Source organism: Alligator sinensis, unplaced genomic scaffold (assembly GCF_000455745.1).
Source record: "Alligator sinensis unplaced genomic scaffold, ASM45574v1 scaffold633_1, whole genome shotgun sequence".
In the NCBI taxonomy this organism is placed as follows: domain Eukaryota; kingdom Metazoa; phylum Chordata; order Crocodylia; family Alligatoridae; genus Alligator; species Alligator sinensis.
In genome coordinates this window covers 1,346,088-1,373,974 of record NW_005842280.1, presented here as the reverse complement: position 1 = coordinate 1,373,974, position 27,887 = coordinate 1,346,088, and the positions used below count along the sequence as shown (strand labels likewise).

At 43.2% G+C, this 27,887-nt stretch overlaps 1 protein-coding gene across 1 annotated transcript in view; it reads left to right on the top strand.

The window, feature by feature from the left end:
- Positions 1-27,887, top strand: part of KCNH1 (potassium voltage-gated channel subfamily H member 1) — a 342,230-nt gene that overhangs the window by 43,548 nt on the left and 270,795 nt on the right. The window contains exons 6-7 of the mRNA XM_006027988.2: positions 3,331-3,723; positions 26,343-26,769. Coding sequence (XP_006028050.1) covers positions 3,331-3,723; positions 26,343-26,769 — 820 coding nt within the window. The remainder of the gene's footprint in view (positions 1-3,330; positions 3,724-26,342; positions 26,770-27,887) is intronic.

Genomic DNA, 27,887 nt, shown 5'->3' with positions numbered 1-27,887 from the left:
GAAAACCCCCCGGCCCCGGCCGGAGGGGGGGGGGGTAGGGGAAGGGTCACAGGCCTCTGGGTCCTGGGGGGGGGGGCCCAAATCATTCTTGACAGGCAATTGGCTAGTGTGTGTATATATATATATTTCCCTTCAAACTGAAAATAAGATGTTTACATTCCAGGGATTTTTGCTGCTGAGATTAACATCTATGTTTACAGATTCACAGTATTTCCGTGCATGCAACATGCCCCAGAATATCATTCACACCTTGTTTTTGAAAGGCAGAATGAGGAAAAAAATCTTTCCTTGTCGTAAGTAACTGAGTAGTAGCAGCTAGGGAACAGAGCAATATAAAATGCACTTCAGTATCCAGCAGCTTGTTTTTTTGGAGAAAAACTATATGCTACATGTGAGAAAATATGGAAGAAAGCAGTTATCAGACTGGTTCCCAAAATGTTGGATTACATTAAGTTATCAGTGTCTATGTATCTTAATGTAAGTATATGCTAAACTTGGCCACTTTCATCCCTAAGGACCTTCTGATGATATAAGGAGCAACTTTAGTTTTGCTCTGCATTAAAGACATGATAGAAGCATCCTAGTGCTGCAGGGATTCATTCATCATAAACTAAAATTTATTTACTTTACCCCTAAATATATCACCTAAGTGACACTGGAGTTTACCTAAAATTGTGGGTGGCACATGTTTGTTTTTGCTAATCAGAATGTACTGATTACATTAGTCATTTTGCCCATTGGATCATATTCCAAACAAAGGATTATATCTAACTATTGCTACTTATGTGATGTTCCCACTGAAGTCAAGGTCATCCAATTCCAGTGGTTGTAAGGGGCACAAATTGCCTCATGGTAGAGCAGGAGGTATTTGCAATACTACCGTTTTATAAGGCTTTTTTCCACCTTACTATCTATGGGTGGAGCTCCAGAGTAACAGGACTGCCCATGTACCACCTTAGCCAGGGGCACCTGCCCAAGCCTCTTCTGCCAGCTATTTCTGGGGAATGCTCTGACTGCTCCAAAACTCCTGAGACAGGAGGTTGCTGCTGCCTTGCACCACTTCAAGGTTCTTCTGCCCTGAGGCATATTTTTCTGTTGCATGGAGGCATGGTTGAATCAAATCCAGGACCGCCAAAGGTCTGATTTCAATTTTTAGTGGCCATAAGCAAATCCTAGCCTTCAGTGGACAGCTTTTCATGGATCTGGAAATTAAGTGGTGCCAAAATGGCAGAGTTTGCATACACTTTCCAACCTGTTCCAAGTGCGCTTAATCTTTGGCTCGTTCAGCCTGCAAATCTCTGTAACTCTGGTCTGGTCAGTGTTGTTGTCTTCTCGAGAAGGCGTTGGGCTCTGACAGTCAAAGGCTTGATTTGGCCTTGTACCTCAGACACCTATTTCACACTTGCTTTGCACAGCTGTAAATGTTACTAAACTGATCTGGTAGTATTTTACACAACTCTGCTTGGGTGTAAATGATTGCATGAGGTGAAGAGCTGCAGAGAGTCAAGCCTCAGGCTGCTTTGTCTAAATAGGCAACAAACTGGACTAGTTTTCCAATAGGAAACTGATTAGTTTTCCTGTTTGGCTTAACCTGTTGGAGGGAGCCATCAGTTCACCAAAGATAGTTTTAACAAGGCTCAGCAAAGTCTGCAGACAGAGGTTTGCACAATCCTTGGTGACACTAAGGCTGAGGTATGGAGCATGAATGGAAGACCCTGTCCCACTACAAGTGCATTGTGGGACCTCTTCCCAAAAGCTTCAGTGATTAAATTTCCCTTTCAGGTTATTCTATAGAGCAAATAATGGGGAATAAAAGAGGATGCAAAACCTAAGTAGCTTTTCTGGATGCCTTTTTGGCATTAACTCATCTTTCTCTGATGCTATCTTTGTCTTCCTTTCAACTTTTACCAGTAGTTGGTCCATAGTAAACCTTCACGTTTTCTTTATAGCTCACACTGCCTTTATACCCATGTACATCCACTGACTTAAATGGAGTAACTTCTGTCTTATGCCAGTGTGAAAGAAGCAGCCTGTTCTTGGCCTGATGCTACCATCAGGTATCCCAGTGTGTAAATTCATAGTCATTGCGGTAAATCAAATCAATCAAAGTCCCCAGTTCAGCAAAGCATGTGAGCATGTACTCAGCACAAATGTACAGTATTTTAGCATGTGCATTAAGTTAAGCATTTGTTGAAGTGATCTGCTGAATTTAGGCTCAAGGGCTAACATAAACAGATGATGATAAGCTGCAGGTATTCTGCACTCCTGATCGCTAAATTTATCTTGATGAGAAATGAAAACTAAAAGCCAGCATAACTTACTGTGGTAAGTATGGCAAAGTGTTACATTACCAACGTTGTGAGGCACCCTGATCCAGGAGTGGTAGCACTCTGTTGGGAATCATACTGACTAGTTCTGAGTTTTATGCCTGATGCAAGTCATTTTTGCCTCTAATTTCCTTCCTACATTTTGTCTGTCTTGTCCTTTTAGGCTGTGAACATGCTGATGGCATGTTTTTACCCTGCAGCAAGTGCAAGGTATCTTATTTTGTTTTTTGCATTTGTCATGTGGTAAGAATGTACACATGGACTATTGTTGCAGAGTAGCTAATGCTCTGCTAGTTTATATCCTGGCTTACCTTCTGGTTCCTTATTTGTGTGCCTATACCCTTAGGGTGTTTATAGACATGCTCCGGGAGGCAGGAGAGCTTTAATTAGTGCAGCTCCAAGAGCCACGCTAATTGAAGTGCCCAGAGCATCATGTGTATCAGTGTCCCCGCGCTTGAACAATGGAGGTGGGGCACTTTGAACTAAAGCTCATTGAATGAGCTTTAGTATAAAGTGCTCTGCTGCTATTTTTCAGTACAGGAATGCTGATGCACATGATGCTGGAGTGCGGTAATTAATCACGTTTGCTCTGACGTGCTGTAATTACAATGCATTGGAGCAGCCTCCCTGCATGTGTATAGGCACCCTTAGACTTTAAACCTTCAGGACAAGAGCTTTCTTGGGCTGTGTGCATTTTGGGTATCCACCAGAACGGTGCTTCAGTCTTGATTTTGGCATCAATGTATTGTAATAAATATAATAACTGTTAGAAATAAATTGAACAAAAAATGTATTAGCAGGGGAAAAACAGATGCTACTAGTTTATTTAAAAGTATACTTACATTTTTTCCTTACAGCTCTACAGTGTTCAAAGGAGATAGTGCCCATTACAAAAAGCTATGTTTTTATTGAATGTTTTGCTGAGCTCAAGAATCTAAAAGTAAACAGTAACTAAAAAAAATTAAACCTGTTTCCTTCTTTTCTGAAATCTCTGTCACCGCAGGTCCTCCAACTGGGCTCTGAAATCCTTCCACAGTACAAGCAAGAGGCACCAAAGACCCCACCACATATCATTTTACATTATTGTGTTTTCAAGACGACTTGGGACTGGATCATCCTGATTTTAACCTTCTACACAGCTATTTTAGTCCCTTACAATGTCTCCTTTAAAACCAAACAGAACAACGTGGCCTGGCTGGTAGTGGACAGCATTGTTGATGTCATTTTTTTGGTAGACATTGTACTTAACTTCCATACCACCTTTGTTGGACCAGCAGGAGAGGTCATCTCGGATCCTAAGTTGATCCGCATGAACTACCTGAAGACCTGGTTTGTGATTGATTTGCTTTCGTGCCTGCCATATGATGTCATCAATGCCTTTGAGAATGTTGATGAGGTCAGTATCCTAGCCTCATTTCCACTGCTTATTTTTCTCATTTTAATGTTTGCCAAAAAAGGAATACACACACACATAACACACACCCATCCATATATGTATCTATGTATTAAGCCAACTTTATATATAACCAGCAGACATATATAAAGTTGGCTTAATATGTATGCATCTCTCTCCAGTGGTGCCCCCACATATATAAAGGTCTGCTGCTTATTCATAGCTAAAAGGTTTCATATTTAGCTCCAGCGATCTTGATGTTGGGGTGGAAAGCAACCTGTTTAAATTCGCTGATGACACCAAAATTTGGGGGGAGGTGAGCACGCTAGCAGGGAGAGAGAGATTGCAGAAGGATCTGGATAGGTTACAGGGGTGGGCAAACAGGAACAGGATGTGTTTCAATACGGACAAGTGCAGGGTGCTGCACTTGGGTAGTAGGAACCAGCAGCACACTTATACGATGGGGAACTCCCTACTTGAGAGCACGGAGGCGGAAAGGGATCTTGGTGTCATTATTGACTCCAAGATGAACATGGGCCGACAATGCGAGGTCATGGTCGGCAGGGCTAACAGGACCTTGTCGTGCATCCACAGGTGCATCTCGAGTAGAGCCAGGGAGGGGATCCTCCCCCTCTATGCGACGCTGGTCAGGCCGCAGCTGGAGTATTGTGTCCAGTTCTGTGCGCCCCATTTCAGGAGGGATGTGGACAACATGGAGAGGGTCCAGAGGAGGGCCACCCGCATGATCCGGGGACAACAGGGCAGACCCTACAGTGAGAGACTGCGGGACCTGAACCTATTCAGCCTCCACAAGAGAAGGCTGAGGGGGGACCTGGTGACCGTCTATAAACTCACTAGGGGGAACCAGAAGGGTTTGGGGGAGACGCTGTTTCCCCTAGCCCCCGCTGGCATAACAAGGAGTAATGGGCACAAGTTGATGGAGAGGAGGTACAGATTGGACATCCGAAAAAACTACTTCACAGTTAGGGCGGCTAGGAGCTGGAACCAACTTCCAAGGGAGGTGGTGCTGGCCCCTACCCTGGGGATCTTTAAGAAGAGGCTGGATACCTACCTGGCTGGACTCATTTGAGTCCCGTTTTTGTTTTTAGGGTTTTTTGTTGTTCTCCCGCCCTGGCGGGGGGTCGGGCTAGAAGATCTATTAGGTCCCTTCCGACCCTAAAACTATGAAACTATGATAGGGGCCTGTGGTTTGGTTGTTGACACTGAAGGTCCTTTTGTGTTGTCTTTCCTTGTACATTCTCAAAGCTCTGCAATAGAGGCTAGAATAGCAGTTCCCAAACTCTGACAAATTGTGCACCATCAATTTAAAATGAAACAACTTTAAGTACCACCAGGTGTGGTGTAGGTGTGTGTGTATGGTAGGGTATGTGGGAGGTTTGTGAGGGGATGCGGCTGTGTGTGTGGGAGAGCATAGGGTATGTTGGTGGGTGTTGGAGACAGGGTGCATGTGTGGGGTTTGTGGGGTGTGGGGAGCCCTGCACTCTGCCCATGGCACAGCAGGAGGAGGGGGTGCTGAGGGTACCCAGTGAGGCATGGCTTCAGCCAGCACTGCACATCGCAGCAAGGGGTGTATCCTCCGCCAGGCAGTCTGTATTGCTGGTGCTCCCTGTACTTGCTGGGCATGGGAGGGAAGCCCCATGCGCTGGAGCCGGCTGCCTTCCCCACCCCTCAGGGGAAGGTGTCTGGCGCTTACTTCCTGTGCCTGATGAGTGTGAGAGCTGCATGTGTGCTCAGGGAGTGCTGGTGATACAGATGGCCTGGCAGAGGATGCACCCTTTGCTGTGATGTGCAGTGCTGGCCAGAGCTGCTCCCCACCAGGTGCCTGCACTGGGCACAAGTGCCCTGAGCACCCTTGCCTGCTGCTGCCGTGTACCACTGACAGGTTGTCTGTGTACCACTGGTGGTACATGTACCATAAATTGGGAACCGCTAGGCTACAAAGTGGAAAGACAAATCTGTCACAGAGAAATCTGCCTAAAACCAATTTACAGTGATGGAACAGGCTAGATACTACCTACTTTGAAGACCCTAAGTTATCATCTTAAAGATAGTCTTCTGGGCCAGGGATTCTCTAGCTCCTTTGTAGTATAAACCACAGCTTACAGCAGCGATGCCAACTAATGTGGAAAACTAACATCAGGAAAAGCATTCTGTATTTTTTCAGTAGTCTATAATGCAGTATTGCAGCTGGAGAGGATAATATGGCAGCATAGGGCTCTCTGGACCACCAGTCAGCGCTTTGAAAACCAGTCAGTGCAGCATGGTTTGGGAACTGCTGTTATAGGGGCTTTGAACATACATGTTATTTGAAGCTGTCATGTTAAAGCTTGTCTAACTTTTCATACAAGGAGAAGTTAGAAAGGCCAAAGCTACCATGGAGCTGAGGATGGCATCCCAAGTTGAGGATAACAAAAAATTGTTTTTCAGATATATAGGGAGTAAAAGGAAGGCCCTGGGCGGTATAGGACCACTACTGAATGGGCAAAAGCAATTGGTGACAGACTGGGGGAACAAGGCTGAACTCCTCAATGAGTTCTTTGCCTCAGTGTTCCTAAATGAGAGGCAAGACAAGTCTCTCACTGGGATTGTAGAGAGGCAACAGCAGGGCACCAGACTACCAAGCATTGACCCTGAGATGTTGCAGAGTCACTTGGAAGGACTGGATGTGTTTAAGTTGGCAGGCCCAGATGAGCTCCATCCGAGGGTACTGAAGGCACTGGCTGACGTCATTGCACAGCCACCGGCAAGAATATTTCAGTACTTGTGGTGCATGGGCCAGGTCCCGGAGGACTGGAAAAGGGCCAATGTGGTCCTTATTTTCAAGAAGGGGAGGAAGGAGGATCCAGGCAACTATAGGCCAGTCAGTCTCACTTCCATCCTTGGCAAAGTCTTTGAAAAGATGATTAAAACTCATATATGTGAGAGTCCAGCAGGAAGAATTATTCTGAGGGGAAACCAGCACAGGTTCGTAGCAGGTAGATCATGCCTGACTAATCTAGTCTCTTTTTATGATCAGGTTACAAAACACCTGGATGCAGGAGTAGGGGTTGACATCGTTTACATAGACTTCAGGAAGGCCTTTGATACAGTATCCCACCCCATACTGGTGAACAAATTAAGAGACTGTGACTTGGATGATTACACAGTCTGGTGGGTGGCAAATTGGCTAGAGGGTCGTACCTAGAGAGTCGTGGTGGATGGGTCGGTGTTGACCTGGAAGGGCGTGGGCAGTGGGGTCCCGCAGGGCTTGGTCCTAGGACCAAGGCTCTTCAATGTCTTCATCAGTGACTTGGACGAGGGAGTGAAGTGTACACTGTCCAAGTTTGCGGATGATACAAAACTGTGGGGAGAAGTGGACACACCGGAGGGCAGGGAACAACTACAGGCAGTCCTGGACAGGTTGGACAAATGGGCAGAAAACAATAGAATTCAATTTAACAAGGAGAAATGCAAAGTGCTGCACCTAGGAAGGAAAAATGCCCAGCACGCCTACTGCCTAGGAAATGGCCTGCTTGGCAGCACGGAAGTGGAAAGGGCTCTCAGAGTCCTAGTGGACTCCAAGATGAACATGAGATATCAGTGTGACGAAGTCATCAGCAAAGCTAACTGCACTTTATCATGCATCAGCAGATGCATGACAAACAGAACCAAGGAGGTGACACTTCCCCTCTATCAGGTGCTGGTCAGACCGCAGTTGGAATACTGCACGCAGTTTTGGGCGCCACACTTCAAGAGGGATGTGGAGAACCTGGAGAGGGTCCAGAGAAGGGCCACTCATATGGTTAAGGGCTTGCAGGCCAAGCCCTACGAGGAGAGACTAGGGCACCTGGACCTCTTCAGCCTCCGCAAGAGAAAGTTGAGAGGCGACCTTGTGGCTGCCTATAAATTCATCGTGGGAGAGCAGAAGGGAATTGGTGAGGCTCTACTCACCAAGGTGCCCCGGGGGCCTATAAGTTCATCACGGGGGCACAGAAGGGAATTGGTGAGTATTTATTCACCAAGGCACCCCCGGGGGTCGGACTCGATGATCTATTGAGGTCCCTTCTGTCCCTAACATCTATGAATCTATGAGAAGGGCAGAAGAGGGAAAATGGAGCCTGCCCTCCCTGCTTGTTGACCTTCATAGGAGCCAGCCACAAGCCCTGAGGACGCATATATGAGCTATTGCTACCAAGAACTTAAAGCCACAACATGTAGCCCCTAGTAAAATGCCTTTACAATTATAACCATTTAGATTAGAATGCACAAAAAATATTTTTGGTAACATTTAAGTTTCATTTTACATGGGATTAATACATAATTAATGGATGTTTAAATAATTGGTTAATCAGTTACTAGTCCAAAAGGTTGTTTAAAACCTTCTAGTGGTATCTACAAGTATCCATGGCACATAGTATGCATGCCTTCAACATGCTTATAACCATTATGAATATCTAACTTTTATTAACCCTTTAAAATACAACTTCAGTATAAAGTGTGATTTCTGACCATCCCTGCCCCACCTCCCTTCCAAATCAAGATATTCTTTAAAGCATTGTCTAGTGACATAGCTGGATAACAACACAAAATCATGCTATTTCCTGTATTGACGCATTCAACAGGCTCTGGGAATAAATCATTATTCATCTCATTAGATCCATTTTGACTTGGGGATAGGTAGGCAAACTATTGAGGGCAGTGAAGCAAATGTAACATTATTTGATATTTAATTCCCTGGAGATGTTTTTGTTTTATATCATGCTTTAGACTAAAATACCACAAGTGAAATCACCCAAAAATAACCCATAGAAATCCTGTCCTTAAATATTTGTTTGTCAGAGATTTCCCCAGCCCTGTAGACTACTCTGCAGGGATCTGACATTTTTGCTCTTGTAGATAATCATAGTACTGCTAGCTAGACCTTTAATTGCTTTAGGTAGTCAACAGCTGGAATTTATATGCGAACAATAATAGTGTTTAAATTTTAAAAAGTGAGAAGCAGAGACAGTACCCAGCACACCAAACAATTTTAGTGAACTTTCTTCACATTCCCAGAACATATTGTTACTGATTCTCCTAGAGGGACCTTGGTAATCTTCTGATTCTTCCAGGGTGATGCGCAGAACATACACTAATGTGAATGTCTGTGCTACAGGCCATCACACTGCCCTTGAAATGGTATACAGAGATATGGTCCCTTCCAGTGATAACTTTATAAAGAGATTACTATTGGGGCACTTTGAGCATTTCTTCAGCTTCTTAGGCTTAATGTTGTTGGTTAGATGACAAACAACTGATTTGTCCTGTCACTGTGGCTCTTCATCAGTTTCCCTAATCAGACAAGTATCACAGTGTTATTTCTGGTTATTCTCACTATCATATTCAAGTAAAGAAAATACAGGATCTGCTTTCTTCTGTAAAGACAGGCTGCATTGTGCCAACCACCATGCTGTGCAGTACAAATTAGAGTAGATGACTTAAAGAATGATTGGGGAAAAAAGTTGAAATGATCCACAGACCTTAAGAACTTGGCATGAAAGAACTTGGTATGTAATGTTTGTTTAACATGTATTTCATTAACTGAAAAATTTGGTTTTATGTATAGGTTTTGGTCCTAGTTAGTTCAAATATTTGACTTGACTCTTTACTGTCCCTTGTTTATTCTGCTGTTTTACTGCTGAATATTACTTAAGGGCCACTCTTCAGATGCTGTAAATCATAGTAGATTCATCAGTGCAGATTTGCACTTGAGGTACATGTCACATCCATTAAGATCCATGGCCCTATGACAATTTTTACATCAGCTTTGGATCCTGCTACACTGATTTTTCTGAATATCTAGCCCCATATGTGCTGTCTTGGAACTATGAACTACTTCAGAAAAGAGAGAAAAATATAGCTTGTTTCATTAAGGAGGAAAAATGGGTCACACTTGGGGAGTCTGAGAATCTATAAGGCCTTGGACACATGCTACTTTTGTAGCACCATGTGTGTCCTTATAGTGCTACAAAAAGCGAGTGTCCATGCATGCACACCATTTGTAGTATTATAAAGATGATAGATCCACCACGAAAAGCTCCTGTTTCAAACAGGAATTTCTTTGTAGCACTGCATGTAGTGTACACACACTTACATGTAGTGCTCCTGGAGTGGGGGTGGGAATCTCAGGCTCCTAGCATCACAGGGTGCTCTGTTCTCCACCCCCCCTCCAAGGAGGAGCTACTGATACCTGGCTGAACTATTCAGCAGAGCAAGGCAGCCATAGTTGTCGAGCACAGCCCCCTGCCACCCAGTCAGCCATTGCTGCCATGGGTGGTTTGTAGCTAGCCCCATTAGCCATTGTCACAGTGACAAGAGCTGATATGGTGGGCCTGTTACTGAGCCTGTTGAGATGGACTCCCCTGGAGTTGGCAGGAGGGAATTAAAGAGCAGTCCTGTATGGTCCATTAGCTGGAAAGCATGCCTTTGAAATGACTTCCTTCTGCTCCAGCACTCTAGTTTTGCACTTTGTAGCACTACAAATGAACATTGTGTTCAAGGCCTTAGAGCAAGCTGTTCAACTGTCCAACTGATGGTCTGTGGGCTGCATGCAGCCCTCAAGAGGTTAACCTGTGCCCTTGGATTCCTGATCTGGGCACCATGCCCCCCATATAACTCTTCTGTTGCTTCCACTGGAGTCTCCAAGCTTCCTCTCCCTCCTCTGGCTTCCACTTTCTGGCCTCCAGCCCTGGGGATGGGATGGCATAGCTTGCAGGGATGAGATAACCTGCAGCTTTTGTCCTTTGGGGAAATCAGGACCCTGAACAGCATGGGGCACTGGTGTCTTAGTGGGGGTCAGGGCGAGGGGCCTGTGCAGTGTGGTGTGGTGCAGCATGGGAGGCCCCAGCTGCCCACAATGTAAGAGCGTTATCGTGGTGCAGTGAGGGGGTTGCCTATGGCATGGGGGCTGTGGGTGGTGGTGTTGCAGTATGTGCTGGCAGGGTGTGGAGGTGATGCAGTATGTGTTGGCGGAGCGTAGGCTGCGATTCACACAGCATGTGTGCCTGTGGCCCCCAGCCCCTCAAAAGCTGAACAGGCCTACCTTAGAGAGTCTTAACTAGTGTAGTTCACACCTGTTTCATGTACTTTTGGTACCATGTATCTTACACCAACTCCAGTTTCCTTAGATTTGTTGACTTGGACCTTGATTTGACACTGTGTTACTTCAGTTTTACAGAGCAACTCTGCAATCTAAAGCTCCAAGGTCTGGAGAGCTCTGGCTGCTTTGAAGAAATAGTTTTTACATTGGAAATTTTGAGGAGTTGGGGGGTGGGTTAGCTTGACGATCAACTCTTTTTATTAAAAATAAATAAATAAATATTATAGCTAGAAGGAATTGATAATGGTTTCAATACTAATGATAAAATGAGGTGTATTCTGTAAATTTTGGTTCTTCATCATATCCTTATGGTGATTTCATCAAGAGAGAACAATACTGATTTTGCTGCTCATTGTACAGGAACATCACAGTAGGTGAAAACTAAGTAATCCTTCTGTCTCTTTGATCATTCTTTGTACAGAAAGATGGGTGTCAGTGAAGAGCTAACTTGACAAGTCAATTTGTTCTTAAAGCTACCATAATTCATGTGACATACTTGAGGGACTCCTTTGTACAAGGTTTGACATCTGGTTCTGATGGGAAAGAGAATCTTTGTGGATACCGTTCCACAAAATTACTGGCTCTCTCTTCAGTAGTTTATGGAACTACAAGTCAGTTATCTCTTCAATCTTCTTATGTAGAAACACTAAGGAGAAAGATCAGGTTTCCATGGACATATAAGCAGTAAAAGCATTTGGTGTATTCAGGTGTTTTAGTTTTCTACATAGTGTGTGTTAATACAATTATACATCGAGAGAGAAGTGTGAAAGGCTGCTGTCTCATTTTTTCTTTATATTTAGTTTTTTTTGTTATCAGTAAACTACTGATATTTTTTACACTCTGGAATTTGTGCAGCTTTATTCTCTGATGTCCTTGTGACCCCCACACCACTAGAATGATAAAGAAAGGGTCACTGGGTAAAATTTTATAGAACATGTTACATGAGAGATCAAATTAAATGAGCTTATCATCTCTTCTGACTTTGAAATGTATAAATCTAGGGACAGCCTGTGGCATCATGAATGGCACCAAGACACACAAAACAACAAGATTGGCGGTGGATAATAGTGTTAGATTTTGCCTACTACTAATAAAGCCAGACAACATAAATAAATACTGGTTTATTCCTAATAACTTTTTTTGGATAAAATATTTTTAATATTAATTTATCTTTCCATGCCCCAGCATAGAAGATATTGTCACATTCCTTTAATTTGGAGGAGGACAGTGGTACACCAAATGATTATTAAATTATGACAAAATTTATAATCAGAGCTGACTGAAATTTTTCTGATCAAACTGACTTTTTTTTAGGGAAAAAGAAGAAATAAGATGGTTTAATAAGCTTGGAACACTCTGCTTTGACCTTGTTGGAATGGAACTTTTCATTTTTTAAATTTGGAACCAATTTTTTATTTCATATTAAATCTCATATCATAACATAAAATGTTGATTGACCAGTGAGATGTAAAGGGATTTAAGTAATGAAACAAAATTATTTTGAAAATGTTTTGTAGGCTGTTTCAAAAGTCTGACTTCTGTTCCCAATTTGAACAGAGCTACAATTTTGAAATCACAGAATATTTTCCTGAAGTTGTAATTCTATTTCCCACCAAGCTGTACTTAGAACCTGTTGTCCCTAAAGTATTCTTTAGCCATCAGTTGGTATGAAATCCCTGAGAGGCAGGCCAGTCTTACTAGCCACATCTAGAGTTAGAGGAGAGAGGGAAAGAAGTTAGTGCTTTGCCCAAGGTCACAGAATCAAGAACGTGATTAGACAGCTGTTACTCAGCTGGTGGGTTGTGATCCAGAAGTGGGTCACACGAATATTTGAAAGGGTCGCAAGCAAGTCCCAGAAAAACAGGCAAAAGCATGGGTTTCCCCTTGCAGGCTGGCAGTATTCCAGCCTGCAAGGGGCTGCTTGGAATGATTGGAGGCAGCGGGCGTACAGCGAGGCTGGGTCATGGGAGCAGCCTCAGCCACTGGACACAGGTAAGTGTATGGGGAGCAGGGGATGGAGGAGACTGTCTGGAGGGTGTGTGTGTGTGTGTGTGTGTGCCCGCTGGCGCTGGGGAAGATTTCTGGGTGCAGGGCTGTGGCAGGGCAGGGGAAGCGGGTGGGGGGGAAGGGGGGAGGAGAAGGCGCCTGGCCCTTCAGTGAGGGAAGTGCGCTGGGGCAGTCCTCCGGTGGGGAGCTGCATGCCTGGGCCAGCGGCATGGGGCTGGTGCCCAAACATGCAGGGGCCCGCACTCACTGCTTGGGGGATAGGGGCAGCACTTGCTGCTTGTGCTCCATCCCAAGTGGGTTGGGGTCAGCTGGGGGCCCCTTCTGGCAGGGCTGGTGGGGGCAGGGGGCTGCAGGTTGGGAGTGGGATTAGGCATCAGCAGGGCCAGGGGGGTATGGGTGGGGACAAGCCATCAATCTTCACATATGGGTCCTGGTACGAAAAGTTTGAGAACCATTGACTTAGATCATTCTAAGTGCACTTAAAATATGAGTGTCTTCATGTTAAAGCCTGTTAACTCAGGGTAAGTGCCCTCTGAGCATCTCAAAGCTATGCTACTTCAGGTGAGGGTTAACTCTGGGCTGTGCTATCTAGCCTATGTTAAGGTAACTTCAGTCTGCTCCACAGAGATAAAACAAGCAATTTGCAGTCCTTCAGCATCCTGGGATGCACTGCTCCCAGGCCCTCCCCACCCAGAGCAGGGATAGAGCCCAGGTGTCCTGGCTCCTAGCCATTCCCCTGTTCACCAGCCCTCTAGTGGTAAATCAGAGCAGTGCAGGCAAGAAATGGTATTAAATGTGTGACTGCTCACACCACTTTCTAACTTCAATGCTGCTAGGTGTAACCTGTAACTTCACCCTGGATTTGCTACCTTCAAGTCCTGTGCTCAAGCACTGTAACAATTCATACTTCTCAGACTGCTTCCCAGTATTAACAAAGTGAGAGAGTCCAAAAAAGAAAGAATGTGTTTCAAGTTTCTCCCACATAGAATGAACATTCAAGAACTTTTCTCCAGGCTTTTCCACACTGAGAAGCTACTTTTATACAGTAAAAAATATATAAAATTAAAAAAAAAAGCCCGTCCTTTATCTGGAAAGGAACTTCAAATAATGGGCATCTTCCATTGACTACTGAATCAACATGGTATTAGGCTTAGACCTGGAACGAATGGTACAGTGTATTGAATGTAGTTTACCAAGGATGAGGCATTGGACTGAAATTTCCTCCACCTTTTAAAAGCTGTAGTTTTAATCTTTTTTGAGATTTGAAATTAAGTATCATCTGAGAGTATTCATTTCTCCACACCAAAAAACTACATATTTATGTAGAAGGCAGGCCAAGTGGCAGACTAACTGGTTCAGAGAGGCATAAGCTTCCATAGGTGACTACTTTGTCAAATGCATATTTGGGTATGATGTTCAATTACCACAGTTAACTAAAATGTAAATATGTGACTTAAAAGAGATCCCTTGATGTTTGGTAAGACCAGTGTAGTATAAGAGCTTGAATGCAAAAGCTACACTCAAGCATATCTTTACAGTGGTAAGATGAACAATTTCATGCAATTTTTTTTTGTCCAGTAAGAATTTTGGTCCATAATGCTGTAAATTAGGCTGGAACATGACTTGTAAACCTAGTAATGTGATACTGTCCGAATGAAATCTAATGGCAGGAATGGAATCCAGTCATGTCACCACCATGTAAATCTCTGCAATGTACTGTTCTAGCATGTCTCATTGTGATCAGTTGTCGGCTAGCATTATCTAAATTGAGATTCAGCCATCAGTTTTGTTAGTTGAGGTGGCAGATATGCATACTGAAAGATCATATTAGAAGAATTAGAGAAAAGTCTCTAGCATTCAGGCAACAGACCTAGGTTTCAAGCAAGGTATTTACAATTATGAAGAAACAACAGAAAAACACAATCCAAGAATAATAGAAGTAAGTTAAAATACTTAGCATACATAAGCATAGTGTAGCCTGAAAGCTAAACAGCAAGTTGAGAATGAAAAACTGAATGCATTGCTGATCAGGTAATTGCAAAATTACTGTTTTACAGAGCTGGCAATATATTCATTTAGGCCTTATTAGTTGAATAATCTCTCATTCTAAAGGCAGTTGGCTTTCATGGAGTTATAGGAGCATTAGTGCATCACCTCAGGGTTTTTTTATCTTCTTTTTTAACAAGATAAGGGAGTAAATGGTGATGAAAACCATGATGTATAGAATGGGTCTTAACAGAAGCCAGGGAAGAAGAGATTTTGTATGAGATTGGAAAAGGAATGCTGCTAACTTTCAAAGATAGCTGCAAAAGACTAAACACAACCCAAAGCTCATAAGGAAGCTGGAAGTTATCTACAATAGTGTATAAACAGGTTCCTAATTCACTACTCTATCTTTTCTATCTAGTTCCTTCCTATTTAAGAAATAACAAACGTTACTTTGGATGTGCTTTCTTCAGAGGCATAACTAGCAGGGTTTGTGCCCTAGGCAAACCCAGCTGGAGCAGGGAGGGGGGACATAAGTCTTACCTGCTCTGGGGACTCACAAATGTCTCTGGTTGCTGCCGCTGCTGTGACATGATCTGCCTGCTGTGGTTGTTGTTGCTACAGCAGTAGCATGGTGGTGGGTCACTCAGCTGCTGCTACAACAGTAGGGATGTAGGGCTCCACTATTGCCATGGCACAGAATCCTTTGGTTGGATTCCCACTCTGGTACCCTCATTAAGTCAGTGCCTCAGGCTGGTGCCCTGCTCACCCCTCCCAAGTTATGCTACCAGTTTTCTTGATGACTGTGGTGAAGAAATGAACAATTTTCTGGGTGTGTGGCTAAACTGGGTGAACAAAAAACAATTCCTAGCCCAATTTCAATGTATTCAGGCTTTACCACAGTACCCTGATTACATATAGCATAACCAAGGCACAGAGAAAATATCTGGATTGCATAAAATGTCAGAATGGTGACAGATTGTTTTAAGCATAGGAAGGGTTGGGGGAAAGGGGTGTGGTCCTGTGTGATCTGAGAGCTTGTTCTTTTTGTGTGATGGTGCTTCCAGATATTTTATACATTCCTCATGGAATACACAGTCAGTATAGGGAGGCTGCTGTTGTGTCACTGAAAATGTATTTCTTATTCCTTTTGTATCCTGCCTTTGCTGGTTATGTTATTAAGCTAGTATGTACCTTTTTCTGGAACATGCTAAAACACCTTGGCATGATAAAGTGCTATATGAGAAGAAGCTGCCACTGCCTGAGGATCTCAAGTCAAAGCAATAACAAGGTTCGCTAGTTTTTTACTTGGTTTAGTATGCCTGGGGACAAAGCAACAGGTCAAGGCGTCTAACTAAGTCAACCAGCAGCAACCGCTCAAAACAAATTGAAGGATTCTAGTGGAAGCAACCGAATTTCCATTGGGGTGCTTTAAACTGGATTCCTCTACAAATTGTTTGTCTCTATTACAGTCCCACTTTTACCCTTTTATCAGCCCAAATTCTGAGATTCTTGCTCAGGTGAATTCTCATTGGGAGAGTGAAACTTGAATTGGGGCTCAGGCTTAGGTCCTGTTACTGGACTGCTATCCAGTTCCTCTCTACATGCTGCACTGTGTAGGGACATTATCTGTGTATGGTGCAGTTCAGTGCAGCACAGCAGGGGGAGTGTTTGCAAATGGTGCAGTGCAGCACAGCTAGGATGGGGGGAGAGCTTTCACACGTGTGTAACAGCAGGTGGTGTTGGCTACAAATGTCCAACTCGGGATCCTTAAAATTCTGGTTTATTAGGCGGATTGAAACACTGTAATGAGTTAAATCATAAACCTTGGGGCTGGTCCTTCCACACGCACACACACACACAGTAGCAAGCTACAAGAGTCAGGTATACCTATCCTACAAGTGCTGGAGTCTGTCGTTGAGGCTTCTTTCAGCGTAGTGTTATCTTCCGGAAGGGGGTCACTGGCTGGTCCTTCTGGCTGGACAGGTCAGGTGCTGGTCAATTTGGAGATCAAGAGGGTGCCACTGAGGGTCACTTTTCACTGCTTTTTATCTGTCCTTGGCAGACTTTGGTGACTCCCCAGTTTTCAGGTTTGCCCAATTCAGGGGTCGTTGACCCTCGTAGGACTTCCCCCCTCGGTGGCTACTGGACGGCATCTGTCAGCCCCAGGGGTCGTCCGCATGTACGTGCAGGTTTGGGAGTCCGTTGATGAATTTTGAATAGGGCTCTGGGAGCGGTCGATCTGGAGATATTCAGCCCAAAAGTTGGTCCCCGGCGTTGATTAACTCAGGCCAGGGCTTCTAGCCCTTGATCAGTGATGTTTAGAGATTTCTCGGTTGTTACATTGTCTTCTATTGAGTTCTTCAGTTGGTTGATCTGCAGTTTCCCAGGTGTTAATTGCTGCCTGCTACCACGTTACACATTCAATCACTGATTCACTCACTCTTTCAGGGGCCAGCCTGATACAGGGAAGGGCAGTTTGATTCCTGCCCTTGTTAACATTGTTACAATGTATAACTTACTTATGAAACTAAACACATTTAGTTGAAAGTTGAAAGGTGAGGAGTATAAGATATAAGATACAAATGCCATGGCACAAAATAGATAAAAATACCAAAATACAAAGGGAGATACAAAATGCACACATACAAATGTTAAGACACAATTCCTTATCTTAAAGTGAAAGAAAGAGGAAGGAAGAAAAGGTAGAAGAAGAGAAACATATCCAAAGAGGGGAGAGCAAATGCAGGCAAGAGGAAAAGGGGGCTTTCTGCTACAGTGGAACCAGGGCAGGATGCAGAGCTATGATGTCTGTTCATTTGGACTGCAACTCCCAGAAACCCTCAGGGACTGGGGGGCAAGGGAAAAAGGAAGAAGCAGCTTGAGGCTGGAATAAGGGGAAGAGAGAGCAGCATGCATATGGGACTTGGTCAGCCCTGCACAAAGGAGTGGAACTGGAGATCTCACTGGCTTGGTCAGCCAGGAATGTGGACTGAAGGAGCTGGATGCAAAACTGGGGCAGCTGCAGGCTGCTGTTTGAGGGCTCTAATTTACAGTTTCACTGACTGCCTTTCTTGCATGCATACCAGCCTCTGGCTTCTTTACTATTAATTTCATCCAGGAAGAGCACACACCAACTGCAGATGCTTCCTCAGCCTGACAAAGGGTTTTTATACCTGAAAGCTTGCAAAGAAGAATTTTTCCAACTATTTGAGTTGATCTAATAAAATACATCAGATTTATCCAAAGAACCTTGTCTGCCTAGGGGCTAAAGGCTTATTTAGGGACATCTTTGGGTGGGGGAGGGGTGGGGGGTTGGAACTTAAAGTGCTGTGTATATGTCACCATAGTGCTGATGTTTCTTCACCTTTTAACTGTTTCCTCCCTTTGGCCTGTTGGTTTGTAACCCCAACCCTTATGATTTTTTGTATAAAAGTAGAAAGTCCCCTTTGCTTCTTGTGCTACGTTCTGAGGCTGCAGGGTTGGAACAAATTGCTGGTAGTGGGATTCTGAAGGGGGCCCATGCTACAAGTCAGGCAAATGGGGATTGGTGGTCACAAGCCATAAGGCGCAGGGCAAACTGCTGCAGTGCTTGTATAGGTTTTACTTGTTTTGTGAGCATTTGTTCAGAGAAGATGAGTACCACAGAGGAGGTGGTACCCGCACTGGGAGGGGAAAACACACATACCACATCTAGCATCTCAAGGCCTGTATTTAATTCAGTGCCCTATATTGGGGAGCAACAAAAATGGGGTGACTGAATGAACAATTTGAAATGGCAGCTGAGTTAAATTGGTGGAATGAGGCTACTACACTAAATTCCTGAGCCCCTTGCTCACAGGGGAGGCCAGGGAGGTCTACTGTGGGCTCAGCAGTGAAGCCAAACAAGATTGTAAGAACCTGACAGGGGTCCTTAGGAATGCTTTGGAACCAGGTACAGGTCCTGACTGGGACCATGCAGCTCTTTTAATCATAAAAAGACTTCAGTAGAGTTGGTGCAAAAATTTAGCATTGTCCTTAGATGATAAGCTGTAAAGGCCTTCTCACAAGTCAACCCAGAGATACAGGACCTGCTGGCCTGTGATTTGTTCATCAGCAATGCCTTTAGTAGGGAGAAGTGGATCCAGCTTTAGTTGGGGAGGCCCCATAGCCTGGATGATGCCATAAATCTAGAGATGGAAGTGGTGAAAAAAAATGGAGGTTCTAGATATCCAAGGCATTGAGGCAAGGATGCTTGTGCATGCCAAGGAGAAGTCAGGAACAAACACTCCAACCCCAGAGTCATCAGCCTTGCAAACAGTGATGGAGACATTGAGAGAGATCTGAGGTGAACTGGACCAGCTCAACAAGAGTATGGAAAGCCAGTTCCAGAGTAGACATGCAAGGGGAGATCCTCCTTAACTACAGCAGCTGAGGTGTTGTCAGGAAAATGCTGATGGATGCTGGCACTGTGGCAGCTGTGATCACTTCTGGAGGGAATGCGCAGAGAGAAGGGGCATTCAGGTCAGGAAAACTGAGGTGGGCAGTGGAGAGGGGCCCATCCACTGCTGGCAGGCACAGAGACCTGCAGCACAAGGTGGTGATTGTTGGTGTCACACAGTTGAGATACTGCCTGAAGGGAAAGCCAGGAGAAGTTCCTTGCCAGTTCCTCCTAGATTCAGGTGCCCAAATAGTTGGGTATGGGAGCAGAGACAGAAAGAAGCCTTCAACCCTATAGGTTAGTGGTCAAGGTAGCCAATAGAGAAGCACTTCCAATTCTGGGATAGTGAAATACAACCATCAATTTCAAGGTCTACAGCTGCCATGTAGCAAAGAATGTCAGTCAAGATGTCTTGTTAGGCACCGAGTTCCCAAAAAATTATCAGGTCACTATGAATTTTGCAGATTGTTCATGTTCCTTTCTGGAGAGGCATTTCCCATTGTATACCACGGATAGGCAAGTGAGAGCATGCAAAGTGGTAGTGGAGAAAAATCTAACAATGCACGTACTCCTCACTTAACATCGTCTCAGTTAAAGTTGTTTCGTTATTACGTAGCTGATCTATTCGGGAACACGTTCGTTTAAAGTTGCTCAGTGTTCAGTTATAACATTGTTTGGCTGCCTCCTGCTAGTAGGTAACTACTGTGACGTAACTGGATTCACTTAACATTGTTTTGCTTGAAGTTGCATTTTTCAAGAACGTAACTACGATGTTAAGTGAGGGGTAGCTGTACCTCCTAGAAGTGAGATGATGATCACTGGCAAACTGAAGAGGTGATGCCTTGAAAAAGAGGAGATAAGTTCATTGATGAATTGGGATTCCTAGTGGGAACTGCAATGGGTAAGAGCCACAGGGATGAAATTCCAGTGTGTGTTGGTATCACATTAACAGAATCACAGGTCACATATCAGGGCACTGTAACTGGGATGTTTGAGATGGGCGTGGCTGTCCTGCAGGAGGACCCTGCATCAGAGTGATTGATTGCTGTAAGAGTACTGAGGTCAGACAAGAGCCAGAGTCTTAGAGAGCCAGGCAGTAACCTTCACTGGAATGCAGGAAAATTGGAATGCAAGTTCAAGTTAAGTCATCATGGCCTTGAGCCTGATCAAGTAGGGGCAGTGCAAGTAGTTCTTTTGAAGTATGCAGATGTACTCAGCCTTGGAGACCAGGACCTAGGGCATACAGGCTTAACAAAGCATCAGTTTAATATTGGCAATGCCAGACCTGTCAAACAGAGGCATAGAAGAGTAGGCATCCATTTCCAGTAGGGAGTTTGATCAGCATCAGCAAGAGATGGAGGAAAGAGGCATCATCAGGCTGTCTTTCAATCCATGGGCTGCCCCTGTGGTGTTGGAGAAAAAATGGGGAGATATGCAGGTCTGAATGATGTGATTTATGTGTGATTTATCATAGACTGTATGATGTTACTGTTAAGGACGCCTACCCCTTCCCTTGAATTGATGACATGCTAGACCTCCTGGCCAAATCTTGATGGTTCTCCACCCTTGATCTGGCTAGTAGGTACTGCAAGTAGAAGTGCACCCAGAGGACAGAGCTAAAACAGCTTTCTGCACTAAGAAGGGATTTTTGTTAAATTTAATGTTATGCCTTTTGGTTTATATAATGTTCCCAGTACATTTCAGAGACAGATGGATATTGTATTAGTGGATTTGCAAGGGACATCCTGCCTAGTGTATCTGGATGATATCATTGTGATAGGCAAAACCTTTCAGGAGCACTTGCAGAAACTGAAAGCACTGTTTGAGAAGCTGAAGGAAGCCCACTTAAACATTAAATCTGCCAAATGTCAGCTTTTCTGCAGGGAAGTGAGCTTTTTGGGATGTGATCTCCATGGAGGGGATAGGCCCAGATCCAGAGAAGTTGGAGGCTATAAAGGCCTAGCCAGTACCTCAAAATGCACAACTTCTTGGGTTTAGCCTCCTATTATAGAAGGTTTCTGGCAGATTCTGCTACCATTGCAAGACCCTTACATAAGCTGTCTGATAAGGTGAAGTTCATGTGGACCAAGGAATGTCAAGATGTCTTTATAGAGCTAAAGCAGCGGTTGATGTCATCCCTTATCTTAGCATATCCCAATCCTCAATTACTCTCCTTGTTGGACACTGATGCAACCGATATTGGCATTGGAGCTGTTTTGCCACGAGTTGAAGGAGGCCAGGAAAAGGTACTAGCCTATGCAAGCTGACCGTTAAAATAGCTGAGTGCCAGCATGCAACTATAAGAAAGGAATTGCTTATTTTGGTGGCCTTAACCAAATATTGTTGACATTTCCTCCTGGGGAGATGCTTCACATTAAGAATAGACATCACAGCTCTGCAGACTGCCCTGTGGTTCCACCTGCTGTTACACACATTATATTCACATTACGCATACACAGCACGGTGTAAGGTGGGGGTGCCAGAACAACTTAAACGGGATCTAGACCATCAAGATAAAGAGACAGCCCCCCCCCGCGCTGAAAACAACATCCCATCCTTGTTTTGTCTAGTAAGTGCCTGCCCAAAGAGAAGTTCTTACAGCACTTCTGAAAGATGTCTAGGCTCCGGTTCTGGTGAGCTTCAATATGCAATAGGCCATAAAGCAACCCTTTAACTACTTGAATATCCTTTGCCATCTGATCTGCCTCAGATCAATAAAAAAACTCCAAAATGAAGAAAACACAGCAACTAATTCCAGTCTTCCCTTCTAAGCAGTAACCTTCAAAGGACTATTTACAATTTAAGAAGGTCTGGTACTTAGGGTGGCTATTGGACCTGTTTTATACTGGACTATCCTGTTTTTAAATCCTTTGTCCCCTGGGCATTTTTGAATGAAGAACAGAAAGCAAAACGTCCTGCTCCTCAGTTAATTGGTGGAAATACATGTCAATCATTTGTCCTTGTGAGTCTGTTGGCTGTGCCTAGAGGTAGGCTGGTGCACAACCAGGAGGAGAGGGGTTCTGAGCCAGTCAGGGAGAGAGGGAGGTGGTGGCCCAACCGCTTGCTGTTGATTGGCCAAGGGGCCCATTGACCCCTCCACCCCTCACTGCTGATTGGCTGAGGCAGTGACCCTGCCCCTCATCACTGACTGGCTGAGGGTGCCCACTCCTCACCAAAGGCCTGTCCTGTATTCTGGGGATGCATCAGTGGCCACCTTACTGGTACTATATATCAAAAGTAGCTCTGACACCAGATCGATCTTGGATGTTTGTGTGCATTAAAAATGAAGAAAACTTCTGGAGGTGACTGCTATGCGCTAGTATAATTGAATCAAAGGCAACTGGATACATTAATTTAGGTATGACTTCTTAGATGGTAGTATGAAAGGTAACGAAGCATCAGGTTATTAATAGATTTTCTTTATCCCTATGTCATACTCTTAGGATTAATTTTTAATGAATGTATGCACCTTTATTCTTGAACCTGTCAGCCTTTAATCTGTATTAAATCTATCCTTTTTCATGTATTCTTGTTTTCTTTTTTTCTAGTTCTGTTATCCTGCCTGTCTTGTTAACTAGAATAAACTGGATGTTGATAAACTAGAATCAGAGTACACAAAACAAATTTCATGGATGCAAGGTGTCCAATTTTTCCCTTACTGTGAGTCCTGTCAGTAACCAGAGGGTATAGATATTTAACTACAGCTTGTGCATATAATGTTATCTTGGCTGCTGTCTCTACTCTAACCTGTAGGAATGGCTGTGATTACAGATAACTGGAAAGAGAAAAATTCTAACTACCACTTGCAGTCAGGATTATCCTGATATTGCATGCATCTAGAACCAGGCAGTAAATAAATCCAAAATCAAATGTAAAGAAAAGGAGTATCACTGGTTTTAATCAGTGTTTCCCCATTTAGGCCAGTGATGAATGTGACCTACTGTGTGGTGTATTATCCAGCTTGATTTTTTTAAATCCTTTTAGTGGCTTACTTTCTGGTTTCCTTATCTATTCCCCTCTAGCTTAGCTCTTGTACATGACAGACAACATTTTGAAAAGGGCTCCTGTGTACTATTGAAACTAGTGGGAGTAAAGCCAGGCCAACATGGTTTCCAAGCATATAACATTTTAAAATCAACGTGAAGTGTATTATCGCTTCTTTAGCTATGTAACACTGAAAAGTAGACTGCGACTGTATAAATATGACATATTGGTCATCTTTGATTTAGCTGTCCTAATGTGTTAAATATCTTTACTCTTTCACTATAGTTCACGTGAAAATAATTTGCAAATTAAAATGATTCTGTTGTTCAACTGGACCTCTGTTTTTAGTGACTTACAATCTATTTAATTTTGAATGATAAAGTGTCACTCCCACATGAACAACAACAATGGTTATGCATTTGTACAGCAGCTAGCACAGAGGTCTATGCTTAGGGTGGCTAGGTGCACCAGCAGTGCTAATAACTACTGTTTTTCTCTTCCACTGCTCCGAAGATTGCTGATGTTGGTACAAAGCCTTTGACAGAAGCTAGAACTCATAAGAAGAACCTTGACAGGATTTCCTTCAGAGAATGCAGATTCGTCAGAAGCAAATGCTTTGTGTGAAAATGTATTTCGTTTGAAATTTCTTTCAACAGAAATGTCCCAACAATGCTGTTTATTTCTTTTGGACACTTGGAAGAAAATGTTCTGACTTCTCATTTTGATTTAGACTTGCCTTTTAAATATAAGAACATGTATAAGAACATGAAGAGGGGGGCGGGGGAAGGATGGTTCAGTCTGTCTTAAACAAAAAATCGCTCTCTGGAATTTAACTAGCAACAAAGCTAAAGTTCAAAATCTTGAAACTCTTCCTGGGACAGGAGCTTCTTGGGAACTTCTGTCCCAACCACAACTATATATAGTATCACCATGCTGAAGCCTTATTTAACTACATGTAGGCTACACCTACATAGATGCCAGAGGTTGTAAGCTCTTCTAGTGAGGCACTTAACCCAGAGTAATACACCTGTCTTTTCATTTGGACTGTTTAGCACAGTATCCCACCCAGGCTAATGTGCCTAGACTGCTTCTGCAACCTGATCTAGTAATTCTAGTACCAAGGCAATTGAGGCATCTTTGGTTGTCTCTGCACAGTTCTGTGTTGTGTCATGCAGATAAGCACTTATTTGTGGGTTAATTTGAACAAACTGTTTTGGATCTGAATCAAATGGCAGGAAAATGTGGTAGAATCTAAGCGTCTGTTTGCTTACAGTTGCATTTAAGGTAGCTAGGAGTTCAAATCTGACCAGTTGTAACTGCACTTTTTTGGGGGGGAATAAAATTGAAAACAAAGGACTATGTCTTACCCCCTTTTAAATGTCTTTGACAGTCAAAGCCCATCTGTACACTTTCAGACAGGTGTTTAAATCTTCAGAATAAGGAAAAGGGTTTGCAAATAACTCTTTGGGTTTGCATGTGTGCAGTTATTCACCTATTAGTGTGTATTGCCTTTTTGATACTGTATTGGCAACTGCTAGCTCTTCTTTTCTTTTCTTTTTTTAATTAGGTCTTATATGCCTTGTACACACTTAAAACTTTACACTTCAAGCATAGGCTTGGTGTTAGTGAAGTAGAGCATAATATGACACAAATGAAGAAAGAAGCTAATGTGTCCATAAGGTGAAAAGACACTGCACTCATGTGGATTTTCATCCTTCATGGTGGTTGTTAGTAAATATGAAGGAAACTTGTCCCCTTGGGCTACTATTGCTTTTCTCTAAAAATTATTCTGTTTTAGAGAAACACCATTTCCCCCTCCCCCCTCTGAACATGTTTACTTGAACAGAATTAACAAGAGTCTCTTGAGGTTGCCTTCTGTTGCTAAAGCATCCAACAGTAACAAATGACATACATCTTCTAGGAACAAGTAAATGCGATTATGACAGATTCATGAAATAAAGGGAAAATGCATTGCTCCAGTCACCGAAAACATATGTTAATAAGTACAACATATTATTAACTAAATCACATTTTCCACTGCATTAAACAAGCCTAAACTAAAACATTGAAGCCAATGATATTCAAGCATGACTTAACAAACTTTCATTTAAACATTATGACCAGAAGTATGTAATTATGCATTTCCAGAATTACTCATTAAAACAGAAGCTGCTTATAATTTGATCTTATGCTTTTGTTTTTTGTTGTTGTTAAGCAAAAAGCTAACTCACCAAAACCCCTTTTTAATAGGAGACAATTTCTGTAAAAAAACATTCAGATATATTGGTCCCCCTCAATGTGTGGATTTTTAATTTTCTTCTTGAATCCTTTTCGGCATGCTATGCTGCAAAGTTGGGTGATAGTATATGCCACTAAAGCAAAACAAGTTGTGGGGGTTGGCCCAGTTCTGCCTTCATTGAAGGCCACGAGTTCCAATGCAATAATACTTACCATGTCAACTGCAAAGATGTCACGAAGAACAATTACTCAGTTTTTAAAAAGTGCTTAGTGATTAGAGGTACCTTGAGTGCTAATGTGAGAAACTCCAAACCAGCCTTATTTTGAATCCTCACAGGTATTCCGGCTCCAGTAAAATTTTTAGAAAAGCACTATGAAACTTGAGGAATTCAAAATGACTTGTTATTATAAAAAAGTTGTTTGTTCTATTTGTTTTTATTGGGCCATACAGTCAACGAGCATTTAAACTTGCTACTAAATCCTGAGGGTCGATGTCTACACCAAACTGGGCTTGCAAATCAGATTGTATTCACACAAGCCCCCTTTTATGTCTAGATTGATCAGCTGTCCTGCAAAATGTCCATTGACATGAGAAATTCTAAGAGCAACCCCATGGCATCTGCATGTAAGTGAAACAACACAGATGAAAGTTTGTGTGTACCTTGGTAACAGGTCACTGAACTTCTTAAAATTCATAATAGTGTTCTTTTGCAGATGCCATTTGATGAGCAGGCATCATTGTCAAGCTAAAACCCTTTCTTTGCAAGCCCAGATGATGACTAATATTGGGTAAAACATTAAATAATTTAATGATGAATTCTAATAGCCCACTGTGCTTTATTCTTCTAGGGAATCAGTAGCTTGTTCAGCTCACTTAAAGTAGTCAGACTACTTCGGCTGGGTCGTGTGGCTCGGAAGTTGGATCATTACATTGAATATGGAGCAGCAGTCTTGGTTCTGCTGGTGTGCGTTTTTGGTCTTGCAGCTCACTGGTTGGCCTGCATTTGGTACAGCATAGGAGATTACGAAGTTATTAATGAGGATACAAACACAATCCGAACGGAAAGCTGGCTTTACCAGCTAGGGGATTCCATAGGAACGCCTTACCGATTCAACGCGTCATTTGGAAAATGGGAAGGAGGGCCGAGCAAGGATTCTGTTTATATTTCCTCGTTGTACTTCACAATGACTAGCCTCACCAGTGTTGGATTTGGGAATATTGCTCCGACTACAGATGGAGAGAAGATCTTTGCTGTTGCTATGATGATGATTGGCTGTAAGTATCAGAGATTCCATTTTCCATACGCAATGGCCTGTAGTCAGAGTCTTGCTGTAAATGTTAGGCAGCATGTCAACTGTTCCTAACCAAGTTTTAAAAATTAGCCTTGGAGGCAAATCTAAATGTTATTATGCAGACTGCTTTCTGATAAGAAATGTTACCAGGATGTGTGAAATTGTCTCATGTTGCAGAATATTACAATGACTTGTTTCTGCACCAAAACATAGTTGAATTTCTGCTTACATTTAAATGATTCAATATAACAGAATCTACACACTCTAGACTAACTTACAAGATTCCATAGCTTGCTTTTTTTCCCCGCTAGATGATTTTACAGAGCTTACATCAAAGTAGGAAAGTCCTGCTTGATGCCACAGATTAGTTTCACAGTGTACTGAGAGGGGGAAGGGGGAATATGTAGAAGTATTTATTTACTTAAACATAAGATGACCCTGGTTATAAGATAACCACCTCCCAATAGTTAGATTAGATATATGGAAAAGTTATGAACTTATTATAATTGCCCAGGTATAGAATCTAATTATTGGAGGTTGGCCTTGAATTTGTCCCCCACCCACTGCTACAGCAGGGAAAATAAATCAGGGGGGGTCAGGTAGCCCCCTTGCCTTCTGCTTCCCCCCCCCCAGCTTCCTTTCCCTGCAGCCCATTTCCCTCTTTACTGTCAAATCCTGCTCTCCCTGAGCACATGGAAGTGAGAAGCAAATTTGAAAACACTGACCTTGAAATGAAGTGTAGCTGTAGCAATTTGCACATAGTACCCTTAGACTTAGTTCATCCAGAATTGATGCATTTTACCTTTTTTTAAAACTGCTGCAAGTTTTAGCACAGGTCCTATATAAACAGACTCTTAAGAAGCACTTTGGCACCTACTTATATGTAGAACAAATACATATGATATATATATAGAACAAACCCATGTTCAAAGCCAAAATGTTCAGAATTTACCATATAGTTAATGGGGTTGGGTCTCACCAGTCAACAGCATTTCAAGCCATGGTGACCCTACAGCTCAGCACTGCTCAGTGTGTGTGTGTGTGTGTGTGTGTGTGTGTGTGTGTGTGTACTCCAGATACCCCCCCGCCCCACAAAAAAAA